This window comes from Ylistrum balloti, unplaced genomic scaffold (assembly GCF_031769215.1).
Source record: "Ylistrum balloti isolate Yb309-2 unplaced genomic scaffold, AGI_CSIRO_Ybal_v1 Utg370010, whole genome shotgun sequence".
NCBI classification, from domain to species: domain Eukaryota; kingdom Metazoa; phylum Mollusca; class Bivalvia; order Pectinida; family Pectinidae; genus Ylistrum; species Ylistrum balloti.
This window is the reverse complement of record NW_026782083.1, coordinates 2,452,829-2,478,507: the sequence shown is the minus strand read 5'-3', so window position 1 is coordinate 2,478,507 and position 25,679 is coordinate 2,452,829. Positions and strand designations below refer to the sequence as shown.

General features: G+C 35.9%; 2 protein-coding genes across 3 annotated transcripts in view; both read left to right on the top strand.

The window, feature by feature from the left end:
• LOC132548357 (sorting nexin-14-like) overlaps positions 1–15,333 on the top strand; it is a 32,710-nt gene extending 17,377 nt beyond the window's left edge. Inside the window, exons 19-33 of the mRNA XM_060212213.1 lie at positions 59–126; positions 361–422; positions 761–968; positions 2,451–2,484; positions 2,823–2,872; positions 3,690–3,793; positions 4,228–4,330; positions 4,947–4,987; positions 6,285–6,355; positions 7,023–7,240; positions 7,384–7,548; positions 8,617–8,647; positions 9,167–9,231; positions 11,219–11,310; positions 11,955–15,333. Coding sequence (XP_060068196.1) covers positions 59–126; positions 361–422; positions 761–968; positions 2,451–2,484; positions 2,823–2,872; positions 3,690–3,793; positions 4,228–4,330; positions 4,947–4,987; positions 6,285–6,355; positions 7,023–7,240; positions 7,384–7,548; positions 8,617–8,647; positions 9,167–9,231; positions 11,219–11,310; positions 11,955–12,014 — 1,372 coding nt within the window. The 3' untranslated portion in view covers positions 12,015–15,333. The remainder of the gene's footprint in view (positions 1–58; positions 127–360; positions 423–760; positions 969–2,450; positions 2,485–2,822; positions 2,873–3,689; positions 3,794–4,227; positions 4,331–4,946; positions 4,988–6,284; positions 6,356–7,022; positions 7,241–7,383; positions 7,549–8,616; positions 8,648–9,166; positions 9,232–11,218; positions 11,311–11,954) is intronic.
• A 4,311-nt stretch (positions 15,334–19,644) lies between these two features.
• The window catches only part of LOC132548355 (uncharacterized), a 43,451-nt gene continuing 37,416 nt past the window's right edge, over positions 19,645–25,679 (top strand). Inside the window, exons 1-2 of one of the 2 annotated variants that reach the window (XM_060212210.1) lie at positions 19,645–19,736; positions 22,142–22,281. In XM_060212210.1, coding sequence (XP_060068193.1) covers positions 19,681–19,736; positions 22,142–22,281 — 196 coding nt within the window. In that variant the 5' untranslated portion in view covers positions 19,645–19,680. The remainder of the gene's footprint in view (positions 19,737–22,141; positions 22,282–25,679) is intronic. The other variant, XM_060212211.1, reaches the window with a different exon arrangement.

Genomic DNA, 25,679 nt, shown 5'->3' with positions numbered 1-25,679 from the left:
TTGCTGTAGAAGTCTGTATGCTTTGATACTGTTGCTTACAAAGCCTGTATATTTATAGAATGCCAAAGAAGAAGGAGTTTGGATTGTCAAACATTGGACATAAGATAAAAGGAGTGTTTAAAAGTGGTGAGTATTCCATGATGGTCAGGATCAGTCTACTTTTATACCAGGAATCATACCCTAATCCTCTGATATTACAGGATGATATTGATTATGAATCTTTACGAGGCAGTACTTTTGTTTATAATGTTAGATGATTAATCTAGCTGTTTTATCTAACTAAGGAATCATGTTTTGTAAATGTGTTTTCTTGGTCAACATCTGATATTAAATTCTGATTATATAATCTCCCTGTTCCAGCCGAGATGAAAAGCCTACCAGAGATGGATAACTTTGAGGATGCTGATACAGTCACCATTGCTGTAAGTTTGCGAAGGAGATCAGAACACGAAGGAAGATTTTGATGAAGATAGATAATGTTCCTGTTCAGAGAATATGTTTCTGTTTATTTCCACCATTGTTTGTGGCAGTATTTGCAGATTTAACAATCTGAAAAATGTTTGAGATTGTCTGAAAAGATCAACTGTATAAAGGCACAAGCTGTTGGATGATACCTGTTAGGAACATCTGTATTAAGAAATCACCTGTCTGAAAAAGACCAGCATTTTTGTTAGAACAAATTCTATTAATTAGTGATAGACTTTCACAACAATATTTTGGTGTATGATTTACAACATTGCAATCTTTGTATTTTGAGCAGTCATGCAGCTCATTGGATGATGAAGTCCCAGAATGCATTGCTATGGAGGGTTCATTCCAGGAGTTTACTTTACCTGACCTAAGTACATGGAGAGTGACCATTCCAAGGATAGGGGCCCGACCGGACCCAGAAAATCCTCGCAAACAATACTTTGTGTTCATCATAGATATCCGTAGAGTAGATCTCTCCCACAACAATGGAACCAGAGGTAGGAACCATATTACAGATAACACAGAATATGCAGGGGCTACATAAGCTCAATCAGTGAATTGATATACCTAAGTAACCTTAGGTGAAGATATGAGGTGTATAATCCAACACTACTTACCTGTGGCAGTTTGTGTTTCTCAGAAAGCTGAGAAATTGATCAGTCTGTGTTGAAGTAGCAATGTCCTCTTGCAAACACTTAACTGTTTTAAAAATGTTCTGGGCAGCATGGGAAGTGTCTCCTGTGTCTTGTTCATTGAGGTAGTCCCCAGCTTCTACAAGCAGTCCCCACTACCAAATGACACCAGCTGTCCACAGGGCAAAAACCCCAGCAAACAAAAATAAACCCAGAATAGAATACAGCATTTCATTTGAATATTTCAGTGTATCATTATTTGATAGCTAATCTTGATCAGGTAGACTTGATCAGGTAGACTTGAGCAGGTAGACTTGATCAGGTAGACTTGATCAGGTAGACTTGATCAGGTAGACTTGATCAGGTAGACTTGAGCAGGTAGACTTGATCATGTAGACTTGATCAGGTAGACTTGAGCAGGTAGACTTGATCAGGTAGACTTGAGCAGGTAGACTTGATCAGGTAGACTTGAGCAGGTAGACTTGAGCAGGTAGAAGTTATTTTGTAGATTATCAGGTCACCTTTACCTGAAGAATCAGGATGACCTATTTCCATGTTTTATGTTTGTTGTGTGCTGTGCATAAACTTTTTCACATTTTCAATATCTTCTCAAAATTTAGAGGCCAATATTGGTCATAATTGGTCTCGAGCATCTAGCAATGTCAGAACTAAAACTCTAAAATGACTTTACAAAACATTTGAGTTGAGAGCATGTAGGTGTCACTTGGGGAGGAGGTAAAGTTTAATATGATTAAATAGGAAAAGTATATTTTTGACATCTTCTAAACCAGTCAGCTAATTTTGATTATAATTGGTTACCGGCATCCTTGTGACAAGGCAAATCAAAATTGTGAAATTCATGGACCTGATCATCCAGTGAATCACAAACAGGGCCTCCAAAGTGGCAAAATATTAAAAACAAATTAAAGAAGCATAAATCAGCTCTGTTATCCTCACTAATAAATACTGATGAATACATACAAATGACAGGAATTTGATGTTTTCCTTAAAATCCTATTGGAATTATCACCATTGAAAATAGTATTAGGTCTACCTTCATGGACAATTGTCAGATCAAAGATCACAAATTTTGATGTAAAACAAACTGCTTCTGTTAAATTATTTTTGAAAACTAATTAAAAATACACACAAACAATTCAGAATGATTTTGATGGTTACATAATTGTTCCTACAGAATGATTTTGATGGTTACATAATTGTTCCTACTGTAACTACTGCTGTTACTATTGTGTCATTGAAGTTAGTCAGATGACTTTCAAGGCCCTTGAGCCTCTCATTTATTCTAGTTCTCTTAACACTGAATTTATCATTCATCTTGTCTTACAGGTGTTCCAGAAAAAGAAAGCTGGGTTGTGGCTAGGTAAGATAATTTCTCTATATCCTATGGTTAAGGATAATCCATACCTGGTATATAACATTTAAAACTTAACACTGATAAAATCAGATTATTCTCTATAAGTAGTTTTCCTTGCTGTAAACTTCTTGGGATAATTAAAATTTTAATTTCATTTCATATTATCTCTTATTTAATTCAACAAAGGATGTTTTAAACTAGTGTCCAGTTCCTGTGTTTTATGTCCTTATTGAACGTCCTGATTGAAATGAAGTAAGCTAACGGATGATTCCATATTGAAAGTAAACCCAGTTTGACCTCTAAACATAATGTAGGAATTAATGGTGTTCTCTTTTCATTTTCAGGAGATATCCAGAATTTTACGTGCTGGAAAGCAAATTACTAGAATTCCATGGTAAGTGTAAAAGTGAGATCAGCTAGTACATATTATCCATTTCCATGTGAGATATTTGGTTACCATTGGAAACAGTGAGCGACATGTTCTTAACAGTAGTTAACACACAAAGAAAATATCTACCTGATGTATGAATGGTGTTTATTAATGGGTGTCCAGTGATGTAGAGGAATACCCAGATATCCCAGTGGACGCAGGATACCAGCTCATTATCTGATGTGTTTGATCCCTACAGACCTTCCAGCTATCTAAAGTCAGTGCTTTGATGTTGATCATTGTCAGCTCTGTGTGTACATAGATAAAATGTTTAACAATGGTCAATCCTATTTATACCCTGATAATGTTTACCTATTAATTTTGAATTCTGATACAATTGAATAAATTGATTTCAATTTTTCCACTCCTGTATTTTGCTTTATGAGAGTTTGTAATATTTAAACAAGTGATTTGACATCCTGAAGGTGGTTTACATCAAGATTCATCAGCCTTTATAACCCCAGATGTGCATGGTTTGACACATGTATCCATAGCAGTTCACATACTTCAGGAAGTTCACAAATAGAACAGTCTGTGCTGATGTGGTTGTGTCCTTGGGAAAGACACTTATCCTAATTACTCTGAATGGAATGTGATGGACCTCCCATGTTTTGTTCGGTGGAGAAGTCACCAACTACTACAAAGAGGCCTACCTTAAAATGACCCTGAGTGTTAATGGGATGATAAACCCTGCAAACACACTGACACAGCATTCAGTAACTATATACAATATTATAACTAACTCATGTTTTCCCTGACTATAATATCTGTACTTTATCAGGTGAACTGCTGGCAGACTGCCCTCTTCCCGTCAAGAAATCCTTCGGGACAGGCAAACAGGATTTCATAGAGAACAAAAGGGAATCATTTGAAGTGTATCTTCAGGTTTGTAACATTTTATGTGAATGGAGTAATTATCAAAATTTGAGATTTTTAGACTAAAGATTGCATTTTTAGGTCATCTGACCGAAGGGTCTGATGACCTATTGCGATTGCCTTTTGTCTGGCGTCGTCGGGCGAATGTCGTACATCGTCCGTCGTAAACATTTTCAACTTCTTCTCAAGTTCTACATGTCTCATTGAACTGAAACTTACCTGAAATGATTGTGACACGATCCTCACCAAAATTTGTTAATTTCGGGTTGGTCCGAAATCCAACATGGCCGCCATCTTGAAAACACATTTTCGACTTCTTCTCAAGTTCAAAATTTGAAATCTTGTATTTTATGTGAGATGACCGTTAAGGCCCATGGGCCTCTTGTTTATAGGTATGTTACCACTGGTGTCATGGAAAACATTGATGTTATCTATCATTTCAGAAATTATTGACCAAGCCATTCCTGAAAGGCAGTCAGCTACTCTACTCCTTCCTTACTACCGACCATGAGTTTACCTCTGGATTCCTTCCAGACATCAATCTAGGTGAGTTTATATGACATCAATCTAGGTGAGTTTATGTGACATCAATCTAAGTGAGTTTACCTGTAGATTACTAACAGATGTCAATCTAGGTGAGTTTACCTCTGGATTCCTACCAGACATCAATCTAGGTGAGTTTATGTGACATCAATCAAGGTGAGTTTATGTGACATCAGTCTAGGTGAGTTTATGTGACATCAATCCAAGTGAGTTTACCTGTAGATTACTAACAGACATCAATCTAGGTGAGTTTATGTGACATCAATCTAAGTGAGTTTACCTGTAGATTACTAACAAACATCAATATAGGTCACTTTACTTCTTGATTCTGACTAGACATCAGTCTATGTGACTAAACTTCAATCAACATCAATCTGAAATGTTATAATTATGTAGGTAAAAGAATCAACCTTCTTGTTCCAACCTTCATATATCAATGTAAAGTTATATTTTTATGATTTTTTTTACACATTATGACTGTAGGATACAAACATTTAGCTGACACTGCTGAAGCAGGTGGACAATACTAACTGATACCTTTGCTTCCACATCCCTATCATGGTCTCATAATAAATAAGGACATTATAAATGAGCTTATCAAGTTTTATCCAATTTTCAGGGAAAATGTTCAAGGCAGGGGCCATGAAGCTTGTTAAAGAGGTGAGTAGGTAGCAATACTGTAATAAGATGCGGGTATTTGATGATAAGTGGCAGCAAAGAAATAGAATGTGAGTGTTTAGTGTAGGTGGTAGCACTGTAAAATGATGCTGGTGATTAATGAGAGGTGGCAGCACTGTAAAATGATGCTGGTGATTAATGAGAGGTGGCAGCACTGTAAAAGGATGCTGGTGATTAATGATAGGTGGCAGCACTGTAAAAGGATGCTGGTGATTAATGAGAGGTGGCAGCACTGTAAAAGGATGCTGGTGATTAATGAGAGATGGCAGCACTGTAAAAGGATGATGATAGTTAAAGATAGGTGGCAGCACTGTAAAAGGATGATGATAGTTAAAGATAGGTGGCAGCACTGTAAAAGGATGTTTGTGGTTAATGAGAGGTGGCAGCACTATAAAAGGATGCTGGTGGTTAATGATAGTTGGCAGCACTGTAAAAGGATGATGGAGGTTATTGATAGGTGGCAGCACTGTAAAAGGATGCAGGGGATTAATGAGAGGTGGCAGCACTGTAAAAGGATGCTGGTGGTTAATGATAGGTGGCAGCACTGTAAAAGGATGCTGGTGGTCAATGAGAGGTGGCAGCACAGTAAAAGGATGCTGGTGGTTAATGATAGGTGGCAGCACTGTAATAGGCTGTGGGTGTTAATTGATATGTGGCAGCACTGTAAAAGGATGCTGGTGATTACTGAGAGGTGGCAGCACTGTAAAGGGATGCTGGTGGTTAATGATAGGTGGCAGCACTGTAAAAGGATGCTGGTGGTCATAAGAGGTGGCAGCACTCTAAAAGGATGCTGGTGGTTAATGATAGGTGGCAGCACTAAAAGGATGCTGGTGATTAAAATGATAGGTGGCAGCACTGTAAAAGGATGCTGGTGGTCATTGAGAGGTGGCAGCACTCTAAAAGGATGCTGGTGGTTAATGATAGGTGGCAGCACTGTAAAAGGATGCTGGTGATTAATGATAGGTGGCAGCACTGTAAAAGGATGCTGGTGGTCATTGAGAGGTGGCAGCACTGTAAAAGGATGCTGGTGGTTAATGATAGGTGGCAGCACTGTAAAAGGATTTTGAAGGTTATTGATAGGTGGCAGCACTATAAAAGGATGCAGGTGGTTAATGAGAGGTGGCAGCACTGTAAAAGGATGTTGAAGGTTATTGATAGGTGGCAGCACTGTTTCTTCACTAAGAGCAGTTAAAAAAGTAGTACACCTAAAATGTTTAGAGAGAAGAATGTTATAATACAATCAAATGATGTGAAATATCTATCCTATTTTGATTTTCAGAAAGGACAACATTTGGACCCCTTCCTATTGTCATTTTTACAGTCAACAGAAGTCCCAAAGCCTAAATCAAGGTAACAAAATAGTGTCTGAAGTTAGCCTATCTACCAACAGAGCAACTAAACTGAGTAAATTCAAAAATCATTTGTACTGTCTTTAGTGTGAAAATGAAACAACACTAAGAGCTGTAAATAATTAAACCAGTGCAATGAAATTTTATAAAATCTTGCTTACACACCTTTATATTGACAGTACATCACACACCCTCTATATATTGACAGTCCATCACACACCCTCTATATATTGACAGTACATCACACACCCTCTATATATTTACAGTCCATCACACACTCTCTATATATTGACAGTGCATCACACACCCTCTATATATTTACAGTACATCACACACCCTCTATATATTTACAGTACATCACACACCCTTTATATATTTACAGTACATCACACACCCTCTATATATTGACAGTCCATCACACACCCTCTGTATATTGACAGTCCATCACACACCCTCTATATATTTACAGTACATCACACACCCTCTATATATTGACAGTACATCACACACCCTCTATATATTGACAGTACATCACACAACCTCTATATTGACAGTGCATCACACACCCTCTATATATTGACAGTGCATCATACAACCTCTATATTGACAGTACATCAGACACCCTCTATATTTTAACAGTACATCACACAATCTCTCTATATTGACAGTAAGCAAGAGCGTCGAGGATCAGATGCATCTCTCAAGTCCACGTCCAGTGAGAAGCTTTGCTGTAGTCTATACGAGAACAATGCCAACTACTCATCAGATAGCATCGCTTCCAGTCAAACGTCCAGTCTGGAGCTGGACTTCTCAGCAGCTAATGGTCAACAGGAGACCAAGGAGAGACAGGACGTAGATGGCGTATTTGATGCGTTGATCTACCTTGGTAAGTATTCTCTTAAACTCTTCAATAATTACATGCACTCTAACTTTCCAGCGTGATACGTGTACAATAAACAACATTGGTTCCACCACTGGATTGGTTACAGCACGTCATTATTGATAATTACAATTCCTCTCATGTTTCAGCACGATATGTGTACAGTATACCTGACTGGTTCCATCATGTGATGATGACAAGTCGTATCCTGTTTAAGATGACCCTTGAGAACTACCTGGAGTGGTACATAGGGCAGAAGGTTGAACAGGTCACGCAGGAACACCGTATCGTGGGCCTCATCCATCTACTTCGAGGTATATCCTTATCATTACATAAGTATTACAATGTTCTGAGGATGTAAGTTAGTGCACTGGTTGTGGAGATATCTTGTCTGGATAATTTATTGTAGTCTTTTTGATGATGACAAAAAATGGATTTCATAAACCTTGAAAATTGTATAATGAATGTCATGAGGCCATGTATAGACAAGCTACAACAACCTAGGATTTTTGATGACAACAGAAATTGATTTCGTAGACTTGAAAAAACTATTTTATGATTGTCAAAGCCAGTGTAGACGAGCTACAACAATCTAGGATTGAAACTGTTAAGTAAACTTATCATAGCCTTTTGGTGACAACAGAAAATTGATTTCATAGACTTGAAAAAACTATTTTATGATTGTCGGTAAGCCAGTGTAGACGAGCTTCAACAATCTAGGATTGAAACTGTTAAGTAAACTTATCATAGCCTTTTGATGACAACAGAAATTGATTTCATAGACTTGAAAAAACTATTTTATGATTGTCAGTAAGCCAGTGTAGATGAGCTTCAACAATCTAGGATTGAAACTGTTAAGTAAACTTATCATAGCCTTTTGATGACAACAGAAATTGATTTCATAGACTTGAAAAAACTATTTTATGATTGTCAGTAAGCCAGTGTAGATGAGCTTCAACAATCTAGGATTGAAACTGTTAAGTAAACTTATCATAGCCTTTTGATGACAACAGAAATTGATTTCATAGACTTGAAAAAACTATTTTGTGATTGTCAAAGCCAGTGTAGACGAGCTACAACAATCTAGGATTGAAACTGTTAAGTAAACTTATCATAGCCTTTTGATGACAACAGAAATTGATTTCATCAACTTGAAAAAACTATTTTATGATTGTCGGTAAGCCAGTGTAGACGAGCTACAACAATCTAGGATTGAAACTGTTAAGTAAACTTATCATAGCCTTTTGGTGACAACAGAAATTGATTTCATCAACTTGGAAAATCTATTTTATGATTGTCTGTAAGCCAGTGTAGACGAGCTACAACTATCTAGGATTATAACGGTTAAATAAACTTATACATGTTCTTAATTTTTGTTTTAGATGTACTGTTCTTTGACACAGATAGACCAAGGTAAGAAAAGACCACACTTCGGTTGATCGTTGAGTTGTTTGTTAATGTAATTGTCGTGACTTAGATGAGAACAAAATAGAAATACATGCATAGTTTGTAAATTTCATCTATCTTAGCTATACCAAGTTCTTACTTCATATAACAAGTATCAGTTTTGATAGAACTTTTTTCATAGAGCCATTTCCAGAGTCCTGTTGGACTATTTTAGATTGTACAAATTAGGAACATACTGTCATGATAAAGTTTCAATTAGTTGACCTAAAATTTCCAGTTGTGTGTAATATTTTTGTTGCTTCAATCTCTAGCTATAAGGGAGAGCACTGTTAAGTCAAATGAATAACTAGTTCAAAAGTGAAACTCTTCAGTTTACTCACAACTGCTAGAACCTTTTAGCATTTCTTGATAAAGGGACAGATTACCTGAAAGAAAAAACCTGATAACATACTTGTCTGTTGTACTGTTGATATTACTTCTCTGTACATTCAGTTGTATGCACATATTTATTTTTTTCACTTGTAGGACTGATGAACAGAAGAAGGAGAGATTTGAGCAAACTTTGGCTGGATGTTTAGACTTTATTCCAAGTACGAAGACATTTTTGTTTCAGTTTTACATCAAATACAGGTTTCCATTATACAACATGTAAATGTAATGTTAGTGAGCAGAATTAATACAGGACAATGACTATTACATTAAAGGCCATACATTTTGTAAGCTTGTTCTTTCTCTGCCGTTATGACTGTTATCTAAGCAGGTATCTGTTATAACAAGTTTGTTTTATGGAGAAGTAAGGTCTGTGTTAGGGCGTCAGTAGGCTACAAAGGTGTGTGTTAGGGCCTCAATAGGCTACAAAGGTGTGTGTTAGGGCGTCAGTAGGCTACAAAGGTGTGTGTTAGGGCGTCAGTAGGCTACAAAGGTGTATGTTAGGGCTATAGTAAGCTACAAAGTTGTGTGTTAGGGCATCAGTAGGCTACAAAGTTGTGTGTTAGGGCATCAGTAGGCTACAAAGGTCTGTGTTAGGGCATCAGTAGGCTACAAAGTTGTGTGTTAGGGTGTCAGTAGGCTACAAAGTTGTGTGTTAGGGCATCAGTAGGCTACAAAGGTCTGTGTTAGGGCTACAGTAAGCTACAAAGGTGTGTGTTATAGTGTCAGTAGGCTACAAAGTTGTGTGTTAGGGCATCAGTAGGCTACAAAGGTGTGTGTTAGGGCTTCAGTAGGCTACAAAGGTCTGTGTTAGGAATGTGTTAGGGCGTCAGTAGGCTACAAAGGTCTGTGTTAGGACTGTGTTAGGGCTCAGTAAGCTACAAAGGTGTGTGTTAGGGCATCAGTAGGCTACAAAGGTTTGTGTTAGGGCTCAGTAAGCTACAAAGGTCTGTGTTAGGACTGTGGTAGGGCGTCAGTAGGCTACAAAGGTGTGTGTTAGGGCATCAGTAGGCTGCAAAGGTCTGTGTTAGGGCTGTGTTAGGGCATCAGTAGGCTACAAAGGTGTGTGTTAGGGCATCAGTAGGCTACAAAGGTTTGTGTTAGGGCTCAGCTACAAAGGTGTGTGTTAGGGCGTCAGTAGGCTAAAGGTGTGTGTTAGGGCATCAGTAGGCTACAAAGGACTGTGTTAGGGCACAGCAGGCTACAAAAGTCTGTTAGGACTACAGTAAGCTACAAAGGTGTGTGTTAGGGCATCAGTAGGCTACAAAGGTCTGTGTTAGGTCTGTGTTAGGGCATCAGTAGGCTACAAAGGTCTGTGTTAGGACTGTGTTAGTGCTCAGTAAGCTACAAAGGTGTGTGTTAGGGCGTCAGTAGGCTACAAAGGTCTGTGTTAGGGCTCAGTAAGCTACAAAGGTCTGTGTTAGGACTGTGTTAGGGCGACAGTAGGCTACAAAGGTCTTTGTTAGGGCGTCAGTAGGCTACAAAGGTCTGTTAGGACTACAGTAAGCTACAAAGGTGTGTGTTAGGGCGTCAGTAGGCTAAAGGTGTGTGTTAGGGCATCAGTAGGCTACAAAGGTCTGTGTTAGAGCTACAGTAAGCTACAAAGGTCTGTGTTAGAGCTACAGTAAGCTACAAAAGTCTGTGTTAGGGCATCAGTAGGCTACAAAGGTCTGTGTTAGAGTGTCAGTAAACTACAAAGGTCTGTGTTAGAGCTACATTAAGCTACAAAGGTCTGTGTTAGAACTACAGTAAGCTACAAAGGTCTGTGTTAGAGTGTCAGTAGGCTACAAAGGTGTGTGTTAGGGCTACAGTAAGCTACAAAGGTCTGTGTTAGAGCTACAGTAAGCTACAAAGGTCTGTGTTAGGGCGCAATAGGCTACATAGGTCTGTTAGGACTACAGTAAGCTACAAAGGTGGGTGTAAGGGCTACAGTAAGCTACAAAGGTCTGTGCTAGGACTACAGTAAGCTACAAAGGTCTGTGTTAGGGCTACAGTAGGCTACAAAGGTGTGTGTTAGAGCCACAGTTAGCTACAAAGGTCTGTGTTAGGGCTACAGTAGGCTACAGTAGGCTACAAAGGTGTGTGTTAGAGCTACCTAGTTCTGTCTTATGTAATATTGTTGATCTTTGTATTGTTTTTACCTTTCAGAACCTTTTGTATCAGTAGTAGGAAGGTCCAACCATGAGAATGGCACCAAGCTGGTCTTGGAAGTTCTTCAGCAGCCTAAACTTAATAAACAGGTAATTTCTGATTACAGACATAAATATCAGAATTATTTCAGTTTTTATTTCATTCAGTCTCTTTAGAGATATTTTTATTTCATTCAGTCTCTCTAGAGATATTTTTATTTGATTTAGTCTCTCTAACGATATTTTTATTTCATTCAGTCTCTCTAGAGATATTTTTATTTCATTCAGTCTCTCTAGAGATATTTTTATTTGATTTAGTCTCTCTAACGATATTTTTATTTCATTCAGTCTCTCTAGAGATATTTTTATTTCATTCAGTCTCTCTAAAGATATTTTTATTTCATTCAGTCTCTCTAGAGAAAATTTTATTAAATTCAGTCTCTCTAGAGATATTTTTATTTCATTCAGTCTCTCTAGAGATATTTTTATTTCATTCAGTCTTTCTAGATATATTTTTATTTCATTCAGTCTCTCTAGAGATTTTTGTATTTCATTCAGTCTCTCTAGAGATATTTTTATTTCATTCATTTTCTCTAGAGATATTTTTATTTTATTCAGTCTCTCTGGAGATGTTTTTATTGTATCAAGGAACAAACAAAACAGAAAGTATAAAATTAATTTGTAATTGAAGATTATCAAGTGACTATTTTTCTCACCTGAAGGTGTTATGCTGTTATTTAATTTTGTATTTTCAGCTATCATATGTATTCCTTGACATTGTAATTCAAGAATTGTTCCCAGAACTGAGAGGATGATACAGTGTCAATGAGCTGAGCTGTGATGACATAAGCTGTGAGATCATCCAGTGTCACTGAACTGAGAAATGATCTATTGATGGAGTTTGGAGAAAATCCATTGTTTGAAGCGAAGAGATAATCCATTGTTTCTGATATAAGAGATAATCCATTGTTTCTGATATAAGAGATAATCCATTGTTTCTGATATAAGAGAAAATCCAGTGTTTCTAAGCGAAGAGATAATCCATTGGCATTGAGCTGAAAGATGATCCATTGTTTCTGAGATAAGAGATAATCCATCATTTCAGAGCTAAGAGATAACCCATTAGCACTGAGCTGAGGGATGATCCATCGTTTCTGAGATAAGAGATAATCCATCATTTCTGAGCTAAGAGATAATCCATCATTTCTGAGCTAAGAGATAATCCATCATTTCTGAGATAAGAGATAATCCATTAGCACTGAGCTGAGGGATGATCCATTGTTTCTGAGATAAGAGATAATCCATCATTTCTGAGCTAAGAGATAATCCATCATTTCTGAGCTAAGAGATAATCCATCATTTCTGAGATAAGAGATAATCCATTAGCACTGAGCTGAGGGATGATCCATCATTTCTGAGCAATGCGGAAATTTAATACCAGGAATCTAAAATCTAAAAGCTGAGCGATTTTCTGTTGTCACTGACCTCAGCGATAATCCCATTGTTACTTGAGTGAGAGATAATCCATTGCCACTGAGCTGAGAGATAATTTATTTGTCACTGAGCTGAGAGGTAATTCATTGTCACTGAGCTAAGTGATATGTAAATGTTTCTTAGCTAAGAGATAATCCAATTACTGAGAGATAGTCCATTGTTACTAAGCTAAGTGATATGCCACAATGTTTCTGAGCAAAGAGATAATCCAATTACTGAGATATAGGCCACCTTTTCACAGCTGAGAGGTAATCCAATTACTGAGAGATAGTTCATTGCTACTGAGCTGAGAGGTAATTCATTGTCAATGAGCTGAGATATAGGCCATCATTTCTGAGCTGAGAGATAATCCAATTACTGAGAGATAGTCCATTGTTACTGAGCTGAGAGGTAATCCATTGTCACTGAGCTAAGTGATATGCAAATGTTTCTGAGCTATGATTTATTATTACTAAGCTGAGAGAGTCTATTGAGAAGGGACCTGCTTACGGAATAGAGCTGCTGCTCATCTCCAATTTCCCATCGTTGAACTAAGGTTATTTTTGAACAGAGAAAACAACATGTCAAGACAGAGCTGATTCTTGATGATGAGAAGTCCAACACTAACATTTACTTCATTCCACCAGCATTCATTTGATGTCACATTATTCAATGCCATGTATTTCCATTGTAACTCAGAGTTTATATCAAAAGGTTTCTTAGTTTTTATCACATACGCTATAGGGTTCGTATTGTCACTGCACCTATTTTTTTTTTTAAACAATGTCTCAAAATGTTGACATTGTAAAACAGAACTCACCTCTAATCATGATCAAATACATTCCAAGATTGTATATAATTGATATCTATGTTTCATTAATCACTTTCTGGTCCATTTTATTTAATGTTGTCAGGAAAAAGTCAAAAGTTCAAACCTAGCTTATTATATTATACACAATAATCAGTTTAAGTGACCGGGATTCATTGTAATTAAAGTTTAAAAGTTGAATTATTCTTTTTAAATTGTAACCAAGAAATTGAAAAAAAATTACAGCCAGAATTTCCTGGTGCATGTACAAATCTTTCCCAATACAGTCATACTTAAGAATAATATAAGCTTTTATTTACGCACAATTATGGACTAGTTTCTCCTGGTCATTTGATCCCCCTTGTATTAACTTGTACAGCCTGGATGTTGTACAACATGTGTGAGATTGTATAACATTAAGTCTAGTGACTTGTGATTATGTTAAATGTTATTTTTACCTCTGTTGATACCAGAATGACTAAGTTATTAATGAGATTGCTGACTATACATGATTACAATTTGTTACTGGAAGAATCAAAGACATAATATGAATTTGTATTCTTGCTCTATATGTGGTGGCTGACAGGGGGTATTCTGTCTGTCTATTAATCTGAGTGGTGTTCTCATGCTGAAGGATCCTACTAGTTATAAGTATATAGAAGAGTTCCACTGTTGAACTGGTTATTCATTTAACTTAACAGAGATATTGAAGTATCAATTTTCAAATTCTTAATTTTCATAGGGCAACTGTGGTAAAGTCTAAGGATGAAGTAAAGTTGTCCAGGTTTGATACTTGGTGTTATTCTTTTCCTGTTTCTTTTACTTGTAATGGTTCTCATTTGAACATTTTAAATGAAATTCTGTAAACTGTATTGCCAGATGAGATTTTGTACAAAACTGTTATAGACAGTATTAGTGTCAATAGTATTGATATATCATGCAGAAGGTAGTGTGTATAATATCAGAGATATAGATGTTTAAGTAGGTAGGTCACTGTTTGGCAATCAACCATACTTGTACAATCACACTTTGTTTAAAACTGTGTTATATTAAGGAACAGTTTAGAAATTTTATTTATTTGTTTGTATCTAAATTATAAATTTTCAGCTTTGTGTTAGAGTTTTAAGATGATCATAGGAAACAGATTATTCATAAAAAATCTTACATTTGATTTTGAAGGATTTTAAAGTTCAGTCACAAACATCCACTGACATGATGTTCTCAAGATCTAAGTCCAACAGTGTTATCATTTATGAGCATGTGAGATTTTTTTATCGAGGTCAGCTATTCATTTCTGTTTATTTTAGATACAGGTGATCACTGATAGTGCTTTAAACTTGTGATAATTGTTTACTCAAACTACATCCTAAATATACTCTATGAAGTACTTCGTTGATATTCTCACTTGAATGTGAATAATTAAGCAACAATGGTCCTATTATGATACTTTTAGAATATCACATGGGTTTTTTTTTTTTGAGCAAAAAGATAAAAAAGATTTTTTTTTTCTTAATTTAGTTATTTGAAAAAAAGATAAAGACAATGAAATTTGTTTTCATTAAAAATTTTATATTTAAATACGGATACTAGATTGGTGTGTCTTTTCCCATGTTACAGGGAGTACATTTAAGTTTTAGTTGTGTGATATTAGCTTGACGTCATGTCTGATAGTGTACCAGTGTTAGTGACTTACTGCCGCCTTTGTGGTTGTGATATACCCTGTACATGTGACCTGAGACATTTATTTATTGTGAGCCCCACAACTTACTGTTTGTTGATGTGTACAGCTGTGTCAGGCTGATTAATCATGAAATTTTCATTGTTATTTTACTTATTAAAATGTTTCAATTTAACTTGATAACTGTTGTGTTATATTTTATTATCAAGATTATCTTCAGTGTCAAAAAACACTCAACGCAATTGAAAATTCAAAAGTTTGTTCCCAGTACCTTGATTTTCATGAAAGATGTGGACAAACACACAACCCAGGGTTTTGAGAAATGCCAGTTGATTCAGATTATGAGGAAGTCTTACAAATATTAGGATGGTCTCATTTGGAAATATGCTATTTCCATTGCCAATAATCATTACCTTTACAACATGTTATCTAAGGTAAAGGTGACCATCACCCTTACAACACAATTAGATAAGGTCAAAGAGACCATTACCCTTAAAACACACTATTAGATAAAATCTAGGTGACCATGACCAATACAACTCAAGTTTGACAAGGTCAAGGTGACCATCACCCTTACAACACAATTAGATAAGGTCAAAGAGACCATTACCCTTAAAACACACTATTAGATAAAATCTAGGTGACCATGACCAATACAACTCAAGTTTGACAAGGTCAAGGTGACCATCACCCTTACAACACAATTAGATAAGGTCAAAGAGACCATTACCCTTAAAACACACTATTAGATAAAATCTAGGTGACCATGACCAATACAACTCAAGTTTGACAAGGTCAAGGTGACCATCACCCTTACAACACAATTAGATAAGGTCAAAGAGACCATTACCCTTAAAACACACTATTAGATAAAATCTAGGTGACCATGACCAATACAACTCAAGTTTGACAAGGTCAAGGTGACCATCACCCTTACAACACAATTAGATAAGGTCAAAGAGACCATTACCCTTAAAACACACTATTAGATAAAATCTAGGTGACCATGACCAATACAACTCAAGTTTGACAAGGTCAAGGTGACCATCACCCTTACAACACAATTAGATAAGGTCAAAGAGACCATTACCCTTAAAACACACTATTAGATAAAATCTAGGTGACCATGACCAATACAACTCAAGTTTGACAAGGTCAAGGTGACCATCACCCTTACAACACAAGTTGGATAATATCAGGGTTACCATGACCTCTACAACACATTAGATAAGGTCAAGATAACAATCACCCTTACAATGTAAGTTAAGGTTAAGGTGAAAATCACCCAACGTAAGTTAAGGTCAAGGTGAAAATCACCCTTACAACACGTCCAAGGTAACAATCATCCTTACAATGTAAGTTAAGGTCAAGGGGAAAATCAACTTACAACACGTCCAAGGTAACAATCACCCTTACAACGTAAGTTAAGGTTAAGGTGAAAATCACCCTTACAATGTAAGTTAAGGTCAAGGTGACCATCACCCTTACAACACGTCCAAGGTAACAATCATCCTTACAATGTTAGTTAAGGTCAAGGTGAAAATCACCCTTACAACGTTAGTTAAGGTCAAGGTGAAAATTACCCTTACAACATGTCCAAGATAACAATCACCCTTACAATGTAAGTTAAGGTCAAGATAACAATCACCCTTACAATGTAAGTTAAGGTCAAGATGAAAATCACACTTACAACCTGTCCAAGATAACAATCATCCTTACAACGTAAGTTAAGGTCAAGATAACAATCACCCTTACAACGTTAGTCAAGGTCAAGGTGAAAATCACCATTACAACACGTCCAAGATAACAATCACCCTTACAACGTTAGTTAAGGTCAAGGTAACAATCACCCTTACAATGTAAGTTAAGGTCAAAGTGAAAATCACCCTTACAACACGTCCAAGGTAACAATCACCCTTACAACGTAAGTTAAGGTCAAGGTGAAAATCACCCTTACAACACGTCCAAGGTAACAATCACCCTTACAATGTAAGTTAAGATCAAAGTGAAAATCACCCTTACAACACGTCCAAGGTAAAAATCCCCCTTACAATGTAAGTTAAGGTCAAAGTGAAAATCACCCTTACAACACGTCCAAGGTAACAATCACCCTTACAATGTAAGTTAAGATCAAAGTGAAAATCACCCTTACAACACGTCCAAGGTAACAATCACCCTTACAATGTAAGTTAAGGTCAAAGTGAAAATCACCCTTACAACACGTCCAAGGTAACAATCACCCTTACAATGTTAGTTAAGGTCAAGGTGAAAATCACACTTACAACACATCATATAAATCTGAGATGTGTTTTTTTATCGTTCATTTACAGGAAAGGATGATCTGAAGTGACTGATAATTGATACAACATTTAAGCACAATTAATTTCATTGTTTTACTATTTCGCATGAAACTTTAAAAACAGTTATGGCGTTATTTGAGTCATAGTCACATATATATCTATATTGCCATTTTTACTCAATTAAAAATCTTACTTTGAGGTAAAGGAATAATAAAATGAAATGTTTTAAATTAATTTTAGGCTAAACGTACTCAAGTACGCATAGCCTATTGCTACGGCCTTTCAGACAATTTACCGATCCTGACCTTCTCATTGGCTGAAATATCGAAAAGAGTTAGAGCCCTCTAGCGGCAATTTTCTGCGTAAATAATGCCGCGATCTTTCAAATCGCTATTTTAAAAGCATCCAAAATTAGTTTTTTTTTTTAATAACAATACGATTACTATATATTTAAAAAAAGAAGCACAGTGTGGTTGAACTATTGATAAATTTTGAAACAATATATTTTACGGAATTATCGACATGACGTAAGCGTACAGAACACTGTACGTGCGAGTTGATAAGAAGCTAGTCTGGGGGCTTGGTTTGAACTATCAACTAACAGCACTTATAAACAAACAAAACTTACAAACAGAACATCAATTTTGTTTTAATCCTTGTCGTTGTGGCAAGATCGTCTTAATATATAACATCACTTTACCTCAGTAGACCACACCGAATTGGACTGTTCGTCCCACGCGCACACCCGTTGATATGACACTTTTTTCAGGTTTTTCACACCCATCGCCATGACACTTTTTCAAGTTTTTGAAGATAAAATGTTTGCGCTTCGTAGGCAAGGTACATTTAGTGCTCATGATTTATGAATAATATATTTTGAATACTGTACTGATTATGATGTTGACACTGTCATAACTTATATTTTTTGTCTTTTAGTTTTATTTGATGAAGGTTGATTGTGCTGATTTCTCAAGGTTTGTTAATGTGTATCAAAGTTCCTTGAATTGTAAATATTTCTTCAAACAAAGCGCGTATAAAAAAAAACCAAAATGTTTATAATTATCAATTAACTAGAACGAAATATTTCCATAACATATTTATTCATTTAGCGTGTCATGGTGACATTATCTAATGCATTGGAGGTCAGAAATAGTAGTAGCTATAGTGAAAATATTGTAAATTTTGTATATATATGGAAGTCTGGTTTAATCTCAAAGAACTATGTCTTTATAGACATAATTACTGCAAGAAAAGTCTAACCATGATACTTCTAGGAAGATAGGCATGCAAATACATTTAATGTAATTACTTACACTTTAATTTATCTGAAATGCTGTGTACACCTTATCTATTTTCCTCAACTACAAATATAATTACAATAAGTAAGGACTATTACTTTGCAATACATTCAAAATAAAGAAGTAGGTATAAAGTCCTTTCGATTTGTCTAAATCCTCATATTGATAAGATAGTAATTGCAACATCTTGGGTATTTCAAAGGTTTTATTTAGTCAACTTCATCATAGAGCTATTAATCATTTGGCTTGTTGGCGATAAATATATGGTTGTGTGTATTTAGTTATTATTTTACCTATTTTGATTTGTTCACATTATTGTCGTCAAATTTGAAATAAGAATTAAAGAAGATATAAAATCGCTTAAAATTAAGAAAAATAGCCTCTGGTTCTCTTATTTTAGTAATTTTTGCATTCCAAAGTGTAGGAGTAAGGGGAAAGTAATATAGCTTTGCGGTTATTTGTGAACATTTTTCGATACGTTTAGCCTTTCAGTACTTTCAGTACTTTGATTATCTCATGTTATTGTTAGCAATTCGCGAGAAAAAACAATACACTGGGCACCTTAACCAAATTCCGCCGTGAGAACAATTTTAAAGTCTGGTTAGTATGATGTATCACTTAACTCTTAAATAATATTCTCCATATTTCGTGTATCTGGGTTTTTTAATTGATCTCTTTTATCGTCTTTTAGTCATCATATTTTGCATAATTAGGTATTCAAATGACATTTTATGTCTTTTTAACATTAATTAAATTATCCGTACATGCAACTCCGCGGCAAAGCTTGCTTTGCTTCGACGAAAAAAAGGCATCTTGTATCTCGGGTTTTTATATATTGTTGACGTTAAACCTAGAGGTTTCCGAATACATTCATGTGACACCGACCATAACAAAATACAGGCAGGCGTACACCGTTTATCGAAGATGCCTGCTTCTACCAAAATGGGAAGAGGGGTGAAATGTCCCGTGTGCCATATCAGGTACTCATTTACATCAAAAATATGCTTGTAATTACAACTGTTATCGATACCCGCCTTCAGTGCACTTGTTCCAAAAATTGTAAACAAAGTCTGTGCTGCGTATATGGTAGGCTTGTTTACAGATAAGAATATTTCACATTTACTTTTAGATTCTATCTACATAACTAATCGATTTTGTAATTCTTCTTTCGTAAAACGTGACTTAGCTAATGTCATCCACCAGCATCAGTCATAACACATAGCTCAGATTGTACTTTCTGGTTACATAATGGATGTTACGGGTCATAATCCATATCTCAAGTGCTTCGGAAAGAGATTCTGAATCATTCATATGTCATATTGTAAATGTTTTTAAAAAGTGTTTAGGAGTCGCGAGTGTGTTTACTCAAGTATCTTCTGCACATTTTCCCCTAAGTTGAAATGACAGACTACATTTAAGGACAATGATTACTGATTATTTGTGCTGTTTAAGTGAACGTAAAAGTAACATGGAATCAATTATTGTAGTTTTATTCCCACTAGCTGCTGGCAAGATATAAAATCTTCTTGTCATAACTGCTATATGTCACAGCAACATGTACTTCCTTGAACATTGGTAACAATTTTTTTTTAATTGAACAAAGATAAAAGAAATATTAACATTACATTCAAATAAGTTAGAATGCATTTACAGTATCGTCTGTCCTGGTCATAAATATGTTTGTACTGTATTTTTCCAAAGGGAAGGCCCACAACTGTTCAGTTGGAAGAGTATTAGTCAACACATCCTCAACTGTTGATAAGATGTACCTGTGTGCACAGTTTAGTTTGACCTCCTATTCCTATGTCATTTTGTGTTTTTTAGAAAGCTTAAAAAAAAACCCAGACTAGCCTGTGCTATCATGATTGTGTCCTTGGGCAAGACACTTACCCCAGTTGGTCTGCAGGCTTACATTGTGTCTTCTGTGTATTGTTCAGTGAGATAGCAGCCAGCTACTTCAAGGAGTTTCCAACCCCAAAATGACCCTGCCTGTTGATAGGACAATAAATCCAGCAAACAAGCAAACGAAAGCTGGACCCTGGAGTCATGATATGTTTAACCTGGAAACTGATTTCAGATTTTTACCTGAACCCAAGCACCATCTGGACCATTGGTCCTTGAACTCAAGAGTATATGTACCTTTCTGCCTTACCCTAGAGACTAACCTACTTCATCCTTGAGACTATCTGTATTTTTTGCAGTTTAACCTGGAAATTAATAAATGTTCTTTAACCTACCTCAATATGGAGATAAACGTTTCCTTAATCTGGACAATAACTATACCTTGATAACTACATTTTTGTACCTTAATCTGGACGCTAACTGAACCTTGAAAACTACCTTTTATTTTAACATGAAAACTAACTGTACCTTTCCAACTTAACCTGGAGGCTAACAGTTCCTTTTTACCTTAACCTGAAGACTGCTTGTACGTTAACCTGGAAACCTGCTACCTTAATATGAAGATCAAGTATTCCTTTATCTGGACACTCACTGAACCTTGATAATTGTACCTTTGTACCTCAATCTGGAGACTAGCTGATTTTTTAATTTAATATGGAGACTAACTGTTCCTTTTTACCTCAACCTGGAGACTAACAGTATTTTAACCTAGAGACTAAGTGTACCTTTGTACGTTAACCTGGAGACTAAATGTTCCTTTTAACAAGAGACTTACTACTTTAATATGGAGATTAAGTATCCCTTAATCTGGAGACTAACTGAACCTTGATAACTTTACCTTTGTACCATAGCCTGAAGACTAACAGTATTTTAGCCTAGAGACTAAATGTACCTTTGTACCTTAACCTGGAGACTAAATGTTCCTTTTAACAAGAGACTTACTACTTTGATATGGAGATTAAGTATCCCTTAATCTGGAGACTAAATGAACCTTGATAACTTTACCTTTGTACCTTAACCTAGAGACTAAATGTTCTTTAACCTGGAGACCTACTACCTTAATATGGAGATTAAGTATCCCTTAATCTGGAGACTAACTGAACCTTGATAACTTTACCTTTGTACCATAGCCTGGAGACTAACAGTATTTAATCATAAGACTAACTGTACCGTTGTACCTTAACCAACAGACTAAATGTACCTGTACTTACAGATTAATTGTATCTTATTATGGAAACTAACCATACCTTTGTACCATAACCCAGATGGTGGTTGTATTTCAACCTTAAGCCAGTCTACTTTTAAGCTGGAATCTGCCTGAATGTACTTTGAACTGAAGTTTGTAATTATGCTTAAACATCAACTTGGAGTATACTTGCTGAGCGTCTTTCATTTAATACTTCATCATCATTGAGTCTTGAGTGTTTTAAGGTTAAGATTAGTTGCCTTGTCGGACCAATTTCTATTTAATTCATTCTGACAGTCACCTGCCAAGAGAGAAGGATGTTAAAAGTGGTGTGTTCGCAGCAACATGTCAGAACTGTGGACACTTCTTTAAATTTAGAGTGGACTCTGGACTTGCTACAAAGGTGACATTGACTGTCAATGGACAAAAATACACAGGTAATTTGAGGAGTGTTGGTTAGGGGAGGAAACTTATAAATGGAGAAAATACAGTAGTCCAATCCAAATCTCTGTAGAACTTGTATTATATTGAGTTTATTATTTTGAAATAATATTTCTTTGACTTTTAAGTCACTTATGAACTGAGAAAAAGAATTATTTGTTATGTCCACTTGCCTTGTTGATCATCAATTCCTTTGAAATAAGATTTTCTCATGCTTGGTATATTTTCTACAAGGCAAATGGCCACAGTCTATATCCTTTTTACTAATTAAACAAAAGAATCAAGAATGATTGTTGAGAATTCTTGGGTCAAGATAGTCTTTAATAGATAAACTGATTTCATTGTATCCATGATTATATACCTTTATAACCCTTGTATATACTAGTCACCTTATACCACTTAGTTAGAGAAAGAGAAAGCCTGGTAAGTTCGAGGTTTCGGGTTTGATTGGTAGTGGAAGTATTGCAATAATATTGATTATTATATCAGTAACAACATTAAAAACCTGTAGGCTGATACTAATATCAGGAGACTAAAAACCTGTAGGCTGATACTAATATCAGGAGACTAAAAACCTGTAGGCTGATACTAATATCAGGAGACTAAAAACCTGTAGGCTGATACTAATATCAGGAGACTAAAAACCTGTAGGCTGATACTAATATCAGGAAACTAACAACCTGTTGGCTGATACTAATATCAGGAGACTAAAAGTCTGTAGGCTGATACTAATATCAGGAAACTAAAAACCTGTAGGCTGATACTAATATCAGGAAACTAACAACCTGTAGGCTGATACTAATATCAGGAAACTAACAACCTGTTGGCTGATACTAATATCAGGAAACTAAAAACCTGTAGGCTGATACTAATATCAGAAAACTAACAACCTGTAGGCTGATACTAATATCAGGACACTAAAAGTCTGTAGGCTGATACTAATATCAGGAAACTAAAAACCTGTAGGCTGATACTAATATCAGGAAACTAACAACCTGTAGGCTGATACTAATATCAGGACACTAAAAGTCTGTAGGCTGATACTAATATCAGGAAACTAACAACCTGTAGGCTGATACTAATATCAGGAAACTAAAAACCTGTAGGCTGATACTAATATCAGGAAACTAACAACCTGTTGGCTGATACTAATATCAGGAAACTAAAAACCTGTAGGCTGATACTAATATCAGGAAACTAACAACCTGTAGGCTGATACTAATATCAGGACACTAAAAGTCTGTAGGCTGATACTAATATCAGGAAACTAACAACCTGTAGGCTGATACTAATATCAGGAAACTAAAAACCTGTAGGCTGATACTAATATCAGGAAACTAAAAACCTGTGGCTGATACTAATATCAGGAAACTAAAAACCTGTAGGCTGATACTAATATCAGGACACTAAAAGTCTGTAGGCTGATACTAATATCAGGAAACTAACAACCTGTAGGCTGATACTAATATCAGGAAACTAACAACCTGTTGGCTGATACTAATATCAGGAGACTAAAAGTCTGTAGGCTGATACTAATATCAGGAAACTAAAAACCTGTAGGCTGATACTAATATCAGGAAACTAACAACCTGTAGGCTGATACTAATATCAGGAAACTAACAACCTGTTGGCTGATACTAATATCAGGAAACTAAAAACCTGTGGCTGATACTAATATCAGGAAACTAAAAACCTGTAGGCTGATACTAATATCAGGAAACTAACAACCTGTTGGCTGATACTAATATCAGGAAACTAAAAACCTGTAGGCTGATACTAATATAAGGAAACTAACAACCTGTAGGCTGATACTAATATCAGGACACTAAAAGTCTGTAGGCTGATACTAATATCAGGAAACTAACAACCTGTTGGCTGATACTAATATCAGGAAACTAAAAACCTGTAGGCTGATACTAATATCAGGAAACTAACAACCTGTAGGCTGATACTAATATCAGGACACTAAAAGTCTGTAGGCTGATACTAATATCAGGAAACTAAAAACCTGTAGGCTGATACTAATATCAGGAAACTAACAACCTGTAGGCTGATACTAATATCAGGACACTAAAAGTCTGTAGGCTGATACTAATATCAGGAAACTAACAACCTGTAGGCTGATACTAATATCAGGAAACTAAAAACCTGTAGGCTGATACTAATATCAGGAAACTAACAACCTGTTGGCTGATACTAATATCAGGAAACTAAAAACCTGTAGGCTGATACTAATATCAGGAAACTAACAACCTGTAGGCTGATACTAATATCAGGACACTAAAAGTCTGTAGGCTGATACTAATATCAGGAAACTAACAACCTGTAGGCTGATACTAATATCAGGAAACTAAAAACCTGTAGGCTGATACTAATATCAGGAAACTAACAACCTGTTGGCTGATACTAATATCAGGAAACTAAAAACCTGTAGGCTGATACTAATATCAGGAAACTAACAACCTGTAGGCTGATACTAATATCAGGACACTAAAAGTCTGTAGGGTGATACTAATATCAGGAAACTGACAACCTGTTGGCTGATACTAATATCAGGAAACTAAAAACCTGTAGGCTGATACTAATATCAGGAAACTAACAACCTGTAGGCTGATACTAATATCAGGACACTAAAAGTCTGTAGGCTGATACTAATATCAGGAAACTAAAAACCTGTAGGCTGATACTAATATCAGGAAACTAACAACCTGTAGGCTGATACTAATATCAGGACACTAAAAGTCTGTAGGCTGATACTAATATCAGGAAACTAACAACCTGTAGGCTGATACTAATATCAGGAAACTAAAAACCTGTAGGCTGATACTAATATCAGGAAACTAACAACCTGTAGGCTGATACTAATATCAGGACACTAAAAGTCTGTAGGCTGATACTAATATCAGGAAACTAACAACCTGTAGGCTGATACTAATATCAGGACACTAAAAGTCTGTAGGCTGATACTAATATCAGGAAACTAACAACCTGTAGGCTGATACTAATATCAGGAAACTAAAAACCTGTTGGCTGATACTAATATCAGGAAACTAACAACCTGTTGGCCTGTTGGCTGATACTAATATCAGGAAACTAAAAACCTGTAGGCTGATACTAATATCAGGAAACTAACAACCTGTAGGCTGATACTAATATCAGGAAACTAACAACCTGTAGGCTGATACTAATATCAGGAAACTAAAAGTCTGTAGGCTGATACTAATATCAGGAAACTAAAAACCTGTAGGCTGATACTAATATCAGGAAACTAACAACCTGTAGGCTGATACTAATATCAGGAAACTAAAAACCTGTAGGCTGATACTAATACCAGGAAACTAAAAACCTGTAGGCTGATACTAATACCAGGAAACTAAAAACCTGTTGGCTGATA